Source organism: Haliotis rufescens, unplaced genomic scaffold (assembly GCF_023055435.1).
Source record: "Haliotis rufescens isolate VD_foot unplaced genomic scaffold, xgHalRufe1.0.p SCAF_8, whole genome shotgun sequence".
Classification (NCBI taxonomy): domain Eukaryota; kingdom Metazoa; phylum Mollusca; class Gastropoda; order Lepetellida; family Haliotidae; genus Haliotis; species Haliotis rufescens.
The window spans coordinates 47915787-47930349 of record NW_025964372.1 but is presented as its reverse complement, the minus strand read 5'-3'; the positions used below and the strand labels follow the sequence as shown (position 1 = coordinate 47930349).

The 14563-nt window shown below is 39.9% G+C and overlaps 1 protein-coding gene across 1 annotated transcript; it reads right to left on the bottom strand.

The window, feature by feature from the left end:
* Positions 1-13215: 13215 nt before the first annotated feature.
* On the bottom strand, positions 13216-14054 carry LOC125377042 (E3 SUMO-protein ligase ZBED1-like). Its single transcript, XM_048389844.1, has 2 exons — positions 13803-14054; positions 13216-13617 (listed from the first exon to the last, which is right to left on the bottom strand). The coding sequence occupies exons 1-2, from the start codon at positions 14052-14054 to the stop codon at positions 13216-13218; spliced, it is 654 nt and encodes a 217-aa protein (XP_048245801.1).
* Positions 14055-14563: the final 509 nt, after the last annotated feature.

Genomic DNA, 14563 nt, shown 5'->3' with positions numbered 1-14563 from the left:
AGTCATTCAAAGGTACAACAAGCAACATAATGTTTTAATCACATAAAGTCCATTTCCCCCAGTAACAGCATTCACAGCAATGTTGACACAGTACATAGTTTTATTGCAACTGGGGAAGGTAACGTTTACTGTACTGAGGGTCTATGGATTTTTATGTGATTAAAACATTATGTTGCTTGTTGTTTCTTTGAATGACTTATATGTGAATAAATATACACATTAAACGTCGATTGTCTGTTATTTTTGTTGTTGTTGAACACTTGCTGAGGGAATTTCTTACTGCAATGATAATCCTACAGCTATTCTGTATCAGTTTCATCACAAGGATTGATGTAATTACATATGAAAAACAGACAGAAATGTAAAATTGTTAACACACGGTTTATTTCATTAAAACACAAAAATCAAATATTAAGACAATAACAGTAAAAATGTACATGGAGTGATTATTCAGTGTCTGTGTCATCATCATCATCAACATCTAACTGTTCACGCTCTTGATCTTCAGCCTCAGAAAGATCTACATGAGACAGAATGTCTTTGACAACAGGTTTCATCCACTTGTTGATTTTAGCAGACAATCCTTTGGAATCAATATCGGGATCCATAGCTCTCACTTTCTCCAGGATAGGCTTGAAGAGGGGTCCATATCCAAAGTAACTCACATATCGGATAGCTGTTGCCATTCGATCTAGAAAGGTAGCTTCCCAGCATTTCTTGAGCTTGTTTTCAATCCATCTCTCACTTTTCCCCTGATCTTCATACTCCTCTTTCTTCTTAAAGACATCATCTTGACAGTGCTTTAGAGTGTGTTTCCACATGTATTCTAAGCCTTTCACCTCCCACTCTTTATCAGCTTCACTGAATTTAGAGGTCATTGTAGGCTGTAGAACATCACTTTCATCAGCTGTCTCCATTTTAACTCGCTTCCTTAGGGGTCCCCCTCCATTCTCAGGGCACCATGATCTGACATGACGCTGAAGGTCATGATTATTTTCAAACACAATACCACACTCGTCACAGGAAGGCATAGTTGCAGTGTCGTCCTCTGATTCACTGTCCACTGGAGCGGCTACTTCTAAGATGTGATCTCTTCTGGTGTCTGGCTTCAAATGATACTGATTGACAGCCTGCTCCTCTTTTATGGGCTGTGGGGTGATGACTGTTTCAAGTACATTAGGTTGTAGTCTTCGTGATTCCAAGGTAGTAGGACGCAAATCGATTGTCAGATTGCCATAGGGTTTTTCAACAGCTTCTTTATACACAGACATAAACTGATCAGCATTGTTTGGATAGATGCGCCTGGCAAACAAGTTGACTTGATGTCTGTCCACAGGGGAATTAAACAGTGTCACGTAATGAGAATTCAAAGCAATGTCACGTGACTCCTTACCTCTGGGAAACAGATTTTGTAACAGTAAGAAAATAATGACATTCTTATGGTGAGAGGTTCGGGTGAACAGTTGGGAGATGCGTTTATCATCTTTAGCCTCTGACATGAGGTCATCCAGTACAATCATGTTGTTATTCCGTGCATCCAGATAGTTATCCTCGCGCAGGTTGTAAGGAATCCCCTTCACAAACGTCACATAGGGTAACTGTTCACTGATTATCTGATACAGAGGCTGCCACTCCATATAACACCAGATAATGTTATTGGGTACAGGTTGGATGCGATTCTGTAGTAAAATGTTGTACACAAACATAGTCTTGCCACTTCCACTTGGACCCACCAACACAGTATTGGATGGAATGGTAAAGTAGAACTGTTCTTTTAGTGCTGGAGGAGGTGGAGGAGGAGGAGACGTGGGAGGAGGAGGAGGAGGAGGTGAGGTTCCCAGAGGAGGAGGAGGAGGAGGTGAGGTTCCAGGAGGAGGAGGAGGATATGAATGCATCTGTCTCCTATGTCTATGCATATTATCATTTCTAGAGAACTGTCTCCCACAATCAGGACACGATGTGGACTCCATGACGATAGAAATGCAACTGACACTGGAATAAGAGGAAGACCCTTATATATTTTCCAGGTCAGTCTCTGGGATCCAACTGTTAAACTTTTTAGGATAGCCCATCCATTTCACAAACATCTCTTTAACACCAGCTCGCTTCCGTTTCTTTAAAACCTTCTCCACTCTCCATACAGTGTCTGCAGGCTTGTCTACTCTCTGTAGTTCATTTGCATAGAAACTGCCTTGAACCGGATCATCAGCCATATCTTTCAACAGATAGATAGGCATACCATCACGATAGAACCTTCTTCTGATAATAAAGATTTCCTCAGTCCATTTTTCTTGATAGTCTCTTTGAAATGTATGTCTCAAATGAGAGAGTCTCACTTGATCGCCCACTTTAAATTTAAAGGGTTTCTTCATTGACTTCTGTTTGATTTCAGCTTTTGATTTGACTGGTCTCGTCAAAGTGTCAATGTATTGTTCTTTCCATACCAGAGCTTCATTCGTTTGATTAATATCTGAGGGTGATCTTTCATTCAATGATCTGTGAGGTCTGTGGTTATAATCCCGGACGAGGTCTTGTAAAATATCTTAAAGGTCGCTGAAGCGAATAGGCATCTTTGGATGTCATCCACTTCTTTATGTGATGCAAACTAATATCAAATTTCCTCTCCTTTTTCACAATGTGATACAACTTAGCAGGCCCAGAAAAGGAGGCTGGGTGTTTGGGATTCAAATAAATACTAGACAAATATGCTTTCCATCCGTCAGCAGGCATGGTTACACGAGAAATGAAGCCTACACGATGTAAATAGAGCTTATATGTTTATCGACTTCATAGCCTATCAAAACTACAGAGACGGGCCTAGGTTACCTTCAATAACAAATGTGCTTGTGTGTTTATGTTAACCCGTGGATACAGAGGACTGCCTTCCTCGAAGGTTTGTTTACACAACTGTTTGCCTTCAGTGGAGAAGACTGTTATGTGACCTAGTTCGTCCTCGTGTTTACAGTAACAAAACAATTCTCCTTTACCTATGCAACTAATGTAAACATAGAAGAACTGGCAACATTGCACCTTTTCTATTTTAAAGGAATTTTTATAATACTATTGTTTAGTTTTAATTATACTGATTAGGCTATGTTTGAATGTATAACCGTTGGTCTATCTTAAGCCAAGGTTTTCCCAGATTACAACACAACCTGTAATGTACTACGCTGGTAAGCTATTTTTAGCGTGACGTCATTCTTATACCTCCGTGACTCGGGTCAATGGGTGCGATCCTGGGGCAGAACGCCCAATGTTCTTTCATCACTCGTGTACGACATAATAGTGGAGTCACCGATTATTTTGACTGCCCCATGGGAGTTAAACAAGGTTGTATCTTGAGTCCTCTCCTATTTTCATTCTTCATTAATGAGCTTTCCTTTGATGTTTAACAAAACGGTAAACACGGAGTGCAATTATACCCTTACCGTTATGAATTACTTATATTACTTTTTGCCTTTTGTATTCCATTTTGCATTTTATACTACTACTGCTGCCACTGTGGTTATTACCACTGTTATTAAAATACCTCTATTACATGTCAAGCATCATATTAGTTATGCAGTAATTATATAATGTGCTGTACAGCTGTAAATGATATTGTTTATCTGTATGTGTATATGGGCCATTTCATACAATAAAGATTGATTGATTTCACAGCAGCTGGCCTACAATGTTTATGATAGAACACGTAACTGTATTTGTAATGAGTAAGGATGAGACATATGGAGGAACAACTTCTTTATTACAATTAGGAGCGACATTTCGGTGTAGGTTCTAACACCGTTATCAAGAAGGTGAAGTACAGAGTATGGTTGACAAGAATATATACAGGATAGGATGCATTGTTTATACAGTTGAGTAGGTTTAAGATACATTTATAGTTATATTTGTAATGAGTTGTTGTAATGTCCACTAGACCTATTAATGTGCCAAGTTTAGTGAAGAAATATTGTTCGTTTTTCAAGATCTTCTCAGGAAACGAGGACTACCGCCATTTTCAGTCTAAGTCAAAGTCGTTGCCAAGGAAACTCGAAACTGTCAAGGTACAAAACGGATAGTTACAGGACTTGCTCGTTCATACAGTTGTGTAGAAACTGTTATAATGACGACCTGGGACAAATTTGTTCCAGTTTCTAACTTATTCTCAAACTGACCTCATTACCTCAGGAATGGAGAAAGAGAATGACTAGATGACCACAGTTGAAAACTGTATGAAGAAACCTCATCTTGATCCTAATGACAACATTCACTGGTTTGACTACGATGCTGCTATGATGCCAAACACCTAACAACCTCTCGCTGTAACATCACTGCTTCCCTTGTTTTATAAAAATGCTCATTCATCAGCCATGATCCAACATTCCATGAGCGTCATTAAAAGATAAGTTACATTTCTGAATCAAGGACAAACACCAATTCTATGCATGGATCAACCATTATTTGCAATTGCTAAACAGATCCAGTGGTGTAAGCCAATTGACTTTGGAGAGGACAAGTTTGTTGTGATGATGGGCGGTTTTCACATTGAAATGGCTGTCCTCAGAGTACTAGATGCCTTTCTAGCAAACATTGGATGGACCACTTCACAAGTTGATGCTGAGATTACAACCTCTGGGAAGGCTGAAGCAATGCTAAGGGCATCTCATTTAACAAGGACACGCTATGCTCATCGCGTGACATCATGTGCACAGTATTGCATGAAAAGAAATGCTTTTCGCAATCATGTTGGCAGTAGACCTTGTTTCATCAATACAAAACGCATAAGATATTGGAAAGACACAGTACATGTCATTTGTTGAAGACTGACTTGTGAAGTGCACAACTGCTATAACAGATACCATTCACAAGAATAAATAACAGCATTTCAGTGGATTTCCAAAGCAACAACAAACAACACCAAGCAAGTTAGCAACAATGTGGAATGACTGTCACTTGTTTTCAAGACTTTACATTGCGTGTCAAGCAAGAGTTGGGGTTCTTCATGAATTCTTTAAACATGAAAACTATTTTTATCCACCATCATTGTACATCTTTGGTAGGCCGAGAACTGGAAACAAATCAGAGTTGCTGACATATGCATCCAGAAGTGGAAGTAAAGCTTCTTGATGGTGCTGCAATCGTGAACATGTTGAAGCCAGGAGCAGCAACAACCTTTGATGAATATTCCAAGAACGTATTTCTACCATACATTGAAGGACAGATGTTTGGTGTGCACAGATTTGACGTTTATCTCGGATTTGTTGACAACGGTTTGAAAGAGTGTACTCGCGAGAATCGTGATCAAGGGTCCAGGAGGAAGGTTACAAGTACTGGTACCATGCCAACAAACTGGCAAAGCTCCCTTAGGATAAATGAGAACATGAAAGAACTGTTCCTATTTTTGGCTGCAAACATCAAGAAACGTCACAGCATTGAACAGACTGTAGTCACCACCATCAGTGACGACATCTGGAGTTCATATCCCCTAGACAAAGCCAACATTTCTCCATGCAACCACGAGAAAGCTGACACCCGCCTTCTCCCAGCAGCACATACATCAAAAGCTGGACACAGGAAGATTTTAATACGAACAGTTGACACAGACGTCGTTGTTCTAGCAGTTGCGAATATTCACTAGCTAGATGTTGATGAACTCTGGATTGCAGGACAGATTGCTACCTTTTCTTCCATGCATTCACAGGATGTGATACTGTATCCTACTTCTGTGGACGTGGGACAAAAACAGCTTTTGAAACATGGGTTGCGTTTCCTCGGGCAACAGAACAGAGACATTGGATGTCATAGAACACTTCACTGTTCTTCTCTACAGCCGGACATGTTCACAGACAACAGTCAACGGTGCCAGACAGTCATTGTTTGTGCATGGAAACAGGAACGTAGAGAACATTCATCATCACACGCTGCCCTTCATGGGCACATTAATGGATCAGCTTTTCAAGCTGGACATGTGTGGGGACAGACAATTATATCCTACCAGGATGTCCTCAACCCAACAGAGTGAGTGAGTAAGTGAGTGAGTTGGGTTTATCACCACTTTTTACATTATTCCGGCTATATCACGGCGTGTCAGCTTAATGTGGGAAGAAAGCCCGAAGTAATGCAGGTCTTAGACGTCTCAATTGTATACAAGCATGTAGAGGACAATGCAAATGCTCTAAAGACAATTTGCCATGCACGGCGCTCTGTTTATGTGCGGGAAGCTGTTTTAGGAATAAATTTTAAAATTAATTGATAATTGTAAATTTCTGTTCTGCCATCATTTTTTGAGACATATGCTTTATGATAGAGCTTTTAACTGAGAGAAGGTCAACACTGCTTCATTTCCTCAATATTTCATAAAAACAGTTGATGTAACTTTTTCAAAGTTAAATATTATTAAATATTCTTTTGAATACAAACCTTGTTCTCATTTGTAAGATTGGGCAATAAATTCAATTTTAAACAAACTCAAGTTTTCATCAAAGTAAATATTAATCACCGAATAAGAATTCAAACGCTTAATGAAAGTCTCAGAAGACGCCATTTTGAAAACAAATATGGCCGCCATATAAATAAAAACAACAAAACAAAGCACAAATATAATAGAATATACTCACAATGTCAATTTGAAATATATTTTTAAAAAGTATTTAATCAATTAATTATTTAGGTATATTACACATTATTCGACAGGGTCTTGCTTTAATTTTAACTAGGGTTACAAAATGGACCTATATGCCAAATGTCATGCTTTTATCACGATATGAACTATTTTCTATGCTTATACGCTGGACTATTAGTCGCCTCTTACGACAAGCGACCCGTGAAATTCCGGGGTAGAATAGGTCTTCGGCAACCCATGCTTGCGGTAAAAGGCCAGTGCTTGTCGCATTAGGCGACTAACGGGATCGGGTGGTCAGACTTGCTGACTTGGTTGATGCATGTCATCGATCCCAATTGCATGGATCGATGCTCATGATATTAATCAGTGGGTTGTCTGGTCCAGACCGCCGTCATATAGCTGGAATATTGCCGAGTGCGGCGTTAAACAACAAACCAACAACCGACTTAGTCGCCATTTACGACAAGCATGGGTTGCTGAAGACCTATTTTACCCCGGATCTTCACGGGTCACTCTGGGAGACGGAAGACTTTGTTATTGGTATAGCGAGGCCCTTTCCCAGCTACACACGTACATGTATTGAACGAAATATTACACTACACTCCTATTTCTAGCTCATACCGACGCGCTCTTTCCTTAAGCAATCAGATTGACGTCGGTTCTCATCGACCAATCAGAATGTAGTCCCTGTGATGTTGAAATCTTTTCTTCTTCATCATTTAGCGACGATTGCGTTACTCAGTGTGAGGATGGAAGTGTAATGGTATAGGGCAGCAACTGATGGGAGACAACTCAAGTTAAATGGCGTACGCTACCGGGTCGACATCGTCCGAAATCATGTTCTTACCTTTGTGCAAATGCCAGGACGTAATATCACGGTGCAGCTTTTTAAAGACCGCCCACACGTTGCATGTGTTGTAACAGACTTTTTACAGGCATCATACATTGAACATTGTTGTACTGACATATCCGACCACTTCTCGTCAGAATATATCTGTGTCTGTGGTAAATTCATAGATTGCTGTAGACTAGTACAGTCAGCCTGGACACGGAGTGAGTGAGTGAGTGAGTTTATGTTTTACGTCACATCGGCAATATTTCAGCCATATCGTGACGATCATGGACACAGATCGAGTCGATACTACGATACTTTGGATGAGCATTTCTTCGTTTTGTTCACTAGGATGGGTCGTAACTTTGATATTCGTGAACGATCGTGCAGTCAAACTCTCTGACGTTACTCAATGTCTACCAAAACGCTGAGTTCAAGATTAAAGGGTGCAGTTAGTTAGTTTGTTTGTTGTTTAACGCCGCACTCTTAAAGGTTGTAAATGCTTCTAAAGGGTGTAAAATGCTTCTGTATGTATTCCCAGGAATGTAGACGGAGTCCGTCAGTGTTCACGTCATTTCAAGAACACGGTCTCGTGAAAACGTATGAACGTCAAATTCTGTCGTTCATACACTTATAATTTCATACTTTAAAGTTTACGCTGGGGTAGTCACGTGATCTGATATTTGGAGTTCACACACATGTGAACGGACAGAAAAGTTCACACGATGTGAACAATTTTTCGATGGTCAGGCTCGCTGACTTGGTTATGCAATATTAACTATTGCGGGTAGTAATGGTTATTGGATGAAATAAAGTTGGCACGTAAGGGGTATGAAATACTCGGTTGTGAATAGATATTTGCAGAGCTTTTTCGACTTCTCATCTGATACCATCGGAGATATTCCGTTTCTAAAAATGTTCCCAACATTATAATCATTGAAGTTGGTTGGTTTGTTGTTTTACGCCGCACTCAGCAATAGTCCAGCTATATGACGGCGGTCTGTAAATAGTCGAGTCTGAACCAGACAATCCAGTGATTGATATCATGAGCATCCACGCAATTGGGATCGATGACATACATCAACCAAGTCAGCGTACCCTGACCACCCGAACTCGTTAGTCGCCTTTTACGACAAGCATAGTCGCCTTTTACGGCAAGCATGGGTTGCTAAAGACCTATTCTACCGCGATACTTCACGGGGTTATTATCATTGTAAATGAAAATATATGCATATCATGGTATGGTTATACAGAACACATGAATCAGTTGGTTGGTTGGTTGGTTTGTTGTTTAACGCCGCACTCAGCAATATTCCAGCTATATGACGGCGGTCTGTAAATAATCGAGTCTGAACCAGACAATCCAGTGATTGATATCATGAGCATCCACGCAATTGGGATCGATGACATACATCAACCAAGTCAGCGTACCCTGACCACCCGAACCCGTTAGTCGCCTTTTACGACAAGCATAGTCGCCTTTTACGGCAAGCATGGGTTGCTGAAGACCTATTCTACCCCGGAATCTTCACGGGTCCATGAATCAGTAATGACAGTATGGATAAATACTAAAAAATCAAATATTCTAATCAGGGCCCACTTGCACAAAGCGATCTTAGCGCTAAGATGATCGTAACTCCCATGCTTTAACATTGGCTTTCAATACACTTGTGTTACTTATTCGTAGATCAATTCATGCCTTCAAGGCATGTAGTGATTTTGTACCCAATTTCTTCGCACTAGTTTCTAAAGTATATATTAATTTTAGTACCCTAAAGTTAGGTACAAATTTCAAGGAGAATCCCTGAGAGAAACTTTCCCCAGGTCCAAAAGCGATGAGGATTTTTGGCTCGTGATGAGATTCTGCTTATTATTCGTCCTCTGACAGTGGGAACTGCATTTGGGTGTGTGAAATTCGAATTACGTTGCAATTAATGCTACAGGATAATATATACTGGGATATCCTACTTTCGAACATTAATTATTCCACTGCGAATATTTAAATCAATTTACATAGTAATAAATATAATTACATTGGTATATATTGTTCTGTTCATTGCTTACTTTAGGAGGAGTTATTCGCGAATACAATTATAGATCGTTCAGGCGACAGCTGTTCATTTCGTTTGCATGCAAGAGACAACAATCTGCAGCCTCAGCAATATTCCAGCTATGTGACGGCGATCTGTAAATAATCGAGTCTGGACCAGACAATATGACATGCATCGACCAAGTCAGCGATCCTGACCACCCGATCCCGCTAGTCGCCTCTTGCGACAAGCATAGTCGCCTTCGACAGCAAGCTTGGGTTGCTAAAGACCTATTCTACCCCGGATCTTCACGGGTCAGGTGTTTAACTAAAAACACTAAAAACATTGTACTTATATTCACTGATGTTTAAACAATAAGATACAATTCTCTAATAAAATTCTCTAATTATAATTAAACCTGAAAAACAATACGAATAGAAGTTCATTCCCCTTACACGCATGGGCAACGCATGACGCAACCCGTGGTACTCGCATTTCGGAGTGAGTGAGTGAGTGAGTTGGGTTTAACGCCGCTTTTGACAGTATTCCAGTTATATCGTGGCGTGTCAGCTTAATGTTGGAGGAAAGCCCGAAGTGATGCAGATCTGAGAAGTTTACCACTTCAGTGAAACTAACGAGCACGGGTATGGTGCTGACAAACCTAGAAACATAATCGGGGCGAACCGGGATTCGAACCCACAATCATAGGTTTCTGGCGGGCCCAAGGGACGCAACTCTGCACCGCGAAGACGACTGGGCCACCCGTGCCCCCCATTTCGAAGGGAACAAACTTTTGACCATAGAGGACCCATGTTGAGCTTCTTATAAGGAGAGCATTCTTTGATGTTCTGACCAAAATAATAAAACACACGTGATTTTGTAGAAAAATATGAGTACTATTGAGATCAATCAGATCGATCTTATTTTTCCGAACATTGGCTTCTACATGAAGGTTTGCGATGGCGTAAAACGAATATACGATCAATTGTCTGTTATTGTCATTGAAAAGCTTGTGTGAATTGACATTTAATGTCTCTGGTACTTATACAAGAGACAGTTTTACTGTTTAGAAAATATAATACAAAAGAAATACTAGTATACTGCTTGCTTATCTTAAATATGGCACTTTTATGGACAAACAGAGATGGTGCTCTGTGCTCAAGAAGGTTCTTAATGAATATGAACAGTCATTAAACTCCAGAGTGCCTCACAACAAACCAGGGCTACAAACCTTTTATGAAATTCACCCGACAGTGCGTATGCATCATTTGTGGTAAATAGCATACGTTCATCCAACACACAAACTTTACATATCATCCATGATATATCTGGCATCAGTAAAACCTGGTTATGTCACATGTACACTATGTCATACCTTAGTACCGGACTGTACAAAACATGTCATCATTGATCATTTATTATCTTTTGTGACCAGAATGACAGTGCAATGTTGAACTGTTTGCTCGGAGGAGATCACAACACCTTATGTCGTGTTGATTTTAGCACTTGGATACGATTTGTTTTGGTTGTCTCAAAGTTTGTACATATTTGCAGGTTACACATCAAACAAAACATGTTATAACCGTTACTGTTCACTAGCTCCTACCTAGAAGGGCATTGTATTTATTTTTTTGTTATCTGCGTTTTGTTAACTACAGGTCATCTATGATTTGACCTAACTTACTGTCATATGTACTCTTCAATTATTGGAGGAAATAAAGAATGTCTGTCTATGATGGTTGGATCTCTTGTTTTTGGCTCCATAGCCATGGAAAAGAACAGCATTTAATTGATGAGAGTAATTTATATCATGGAGGATACATTTGGGGGAGGGTGTTCTACTATATAATTGCTGTACCACAGGGAACGACAGGGAGCGCGGGGGTTACGCATAAGATGACCGTTGCATTATGCCCGTCAGGAGAGGCAAAACGTGAGCTTTGACTGCGTCAGTTAAAAGGGATAAAGTAGTGTTGTTTTCAAGGGTCTGTTGAATACACTCCAAGCGCTACTGCCAATATATCTTCTACTCGATCCTTGATACATCAATTTGGCATTTTCCATGTATATATATATATTCAACGTGCATTAATAGTTTACAATCATGGCAGGTGATGAAATGGGGTTTAACGTCACGTCCAAGAACATATAGCGACGTGCCTGTACGTGTGTGTGTTTGTGTGGCTGCTTGTGCTAGTCCGGACTGATTCATAGTGCTAGCTCACTTAGACATGAATGCCCCACTGACACACAGTATACTGACTCCGAGCCGACCAGTCCTTGTTTTAGCCCCTTAATGCCGAGCGCCAGACAGGGTAACAACAAGTACCATTGTCGGGGATCGACAATCATGTGTAGAGGTTACAAGCAATAATTGTAATTAATGGTGATATTTAAATATAAAACGTATCATGTGCAATGTGTAGAAAGTAAGATATGGTAAATAATAATATTGAAATCGCATTAAAATACAAAATATATATGTAATCCTAAAGCTTATGTTCAATATGCCCAGAAGAGCCAGGAGGAAAACCGATTAAATGTAGAGTTGGTTGGTTGATTGGTTGGCCGCACTCAGGAATATTCCATCTATGTGGACGGCGGTCAGTAAATAATCGAGTATGAACCAGAATATCCAGTGATTGATATCATGAGCATCGATCCACGCAATTGGGATCGATGACATGTATCAACCAAGTCAGCGTGCCTCACCACCCGATCCCGTTAGTCGCCTCTTACGACAAGCATAGTCACCTTTTACGGCCAGCATGGGTTGCTGAAGAACTATTCTACCCCGGATCTTCACGGGTCTTAAATATAGAGAAGAAATTACATACATGTAGAGACATCATCTGAATATGACTAAGTATATATGTAAATGTTACGAAACTCTACCTGTCTACACGAAGTATTCGCAAAAGGACATTAGGTCATGGAGACAAAGGTTATAGATATACCACCAGGAACACTTTATGCTTCTTTTAACGGAAAGCATCCCCTAAACAATCTTTAAACGTTGAATCAAAAACATGCGCCGGTACAGTAGATGTGCAAATGAAAACATATCTACCGATATGCTCGAACCCTTTCATGAAACACCAGCGAATTTAATTCTCACAATTTGTGATATAAAAACTACTTTCCATATCTAACATATCACAAATTCGATTTGTCTGATAAAATTCATTAGTTGATATGATAAATGCATTTATTGATATGTAAAAATGTGCGAAATCAAATATTTCATGACATGATAAAATCAAATTTGTGATATAAATTCATTCTTTGGTATCAAGAAATAAATGATTGCTACAATAAAATATGGAATAACTAGATAAACGGCGCCTTATGAATTTTATTGCATCACGTCTTAATTGCTAGTCTGTTTCTGCACCAACATTTATTTTCATCTGTTTAAAAATGGCAACTTATAATTAACTTTTATTGATATAATACTGACCCGCCCTGCGTAAATCTCTCTCTTTATCGTTATCAGCGTTAACACCTGTTATCTTTTAAGTACATGCACGTATACTTGACCATCGTACTGATTAGTAGGGTTGCAACGAATACACTATGAAGCGAATACGATACGTATCACGAATATAGGGTAACGAATACGAATATTCATTCATGAATACAATAACAAACTATCAGTTTAATATATGATTTATTTTGTTCAATACTTGTAGAACTGTACAAGGTACAAAAAACATAACAAACATGGGTTTTTTGTTTGGAGTTTGTCTTTAAAAGATAACATTCTTTTTCAGAAAAATCAGCTTGTCCACATTCTCCGGGGCCAATGTTGCCCTCTGAGCTGTCACAATATGCCAAGCAGTACTGAATACTCTTTCGCTTGGTACAGATGTTGATTGTATTGCCAATAAATACTTTGCAACCTTGTAAAGTAAAGGATAGTTGTAGGCATGCTCATGCCACCACTTGAGTGGATTGGTATTGATATCAACTGAATCCTCTCCAATATGGGTTTTAATCTCTCTGGCGAGCTGCTCTTTCTTGGTCAGGGTAGCAGGTACATCACCAACCACAAACACATCTCCAAATAATGAAGACAATGCTGTCTTCTTGGGTGGGTTGATAATTCCATCCTCTGGGCCTGCACCCGGTTCTGATTTGATGATGACATACTGTAATAGGAAATGTACAATAAACGTTTCACCAGCATTTGATTGTTTTGTTTTTGTTTTTGTGACAAGAGACTTAGACCAAATGCAACATATTATTTCGCTTAAAGATTGCACAACAGTTATGTTAATTGAAAGCAATAATCTAATAATAAAGAGTTCTCTGTTATTGGGTTTTCAGGTAATACCTCAAGGGAGCTGTTATTCATTGCTTTAGCCAAATGAAGAAGAAATTCTTGGACCTTCAACTTCTCTTGTGGGTTGAGGAAAGGCAGAGCTTTGAACCTAGGATCAACAAGAGATGCTTGTAGCATTACTTGTTTTATCTCCACGTATGTGTTCCTCTTTGATAGACTGTTTAGAATGGCAACTTTCATCTGGGAATCTTCAACATTTGGCGCCATAGCTTGTGACAGGTTCTCCAGAAGTGGCCACACCATTGAGAGTGTTTGCATGTTAGAGTCACAGAGGATTGTAGTAACTGTTTTAAGCGGACCAAGTACCTTGATGAGATGCTAAGCTAGAGTGATGTCGTCGGTGCTTAATGTGTCCAGGTCTTTTTCTCTCTTTACCTCCTGAGACATGAGGCCTAGGGCTGCCATCACAGCTGGTTGCTGCTCCAAGTAACGTTCAATCATGTCAAAGGCGCTGTTCCATCGTGTTTTCAATTCGTTGATACAGGCGTCACACTGTCCCGAAATTGACACCAGATGGACACACGATAAAGGAAATGTTCAAATTCGGCTCTGATCGTAAAAACATCGGGCCATTCGTGAGGGCATCTTAAGCCATCGTATGACCGCCGGTGGAGTGTCTCAGGCTCCGGCAGCAACTTCGTGAGCGGTTGCAAAATCTTTGGCATGTCAAAAAATTGCCAGAAGACCTTGCGCAGGTTCATTTTCGTTTTGAATTCGTGTGTCCATTTTGCCCTCCGTAAGGCCATCGTGAG

Excerpts from the sequence above, each read along its gene's own strand:
- LOC125377042 (XM_048389844.1), bottom strand. The coding sequence starts at position 14,054 with ATGGTGTGGCCACTTCTGGAGAACCTGTCACAAGCTATGGCGCCAAAT. Across the intron at positions 13,618-13,802 it reads TGAATAACAGCTCCCTTGAG|TATGTCATCATCAAATCAGA; the intron begins GTATTACCTGAA and ends TTCCTATTACAG.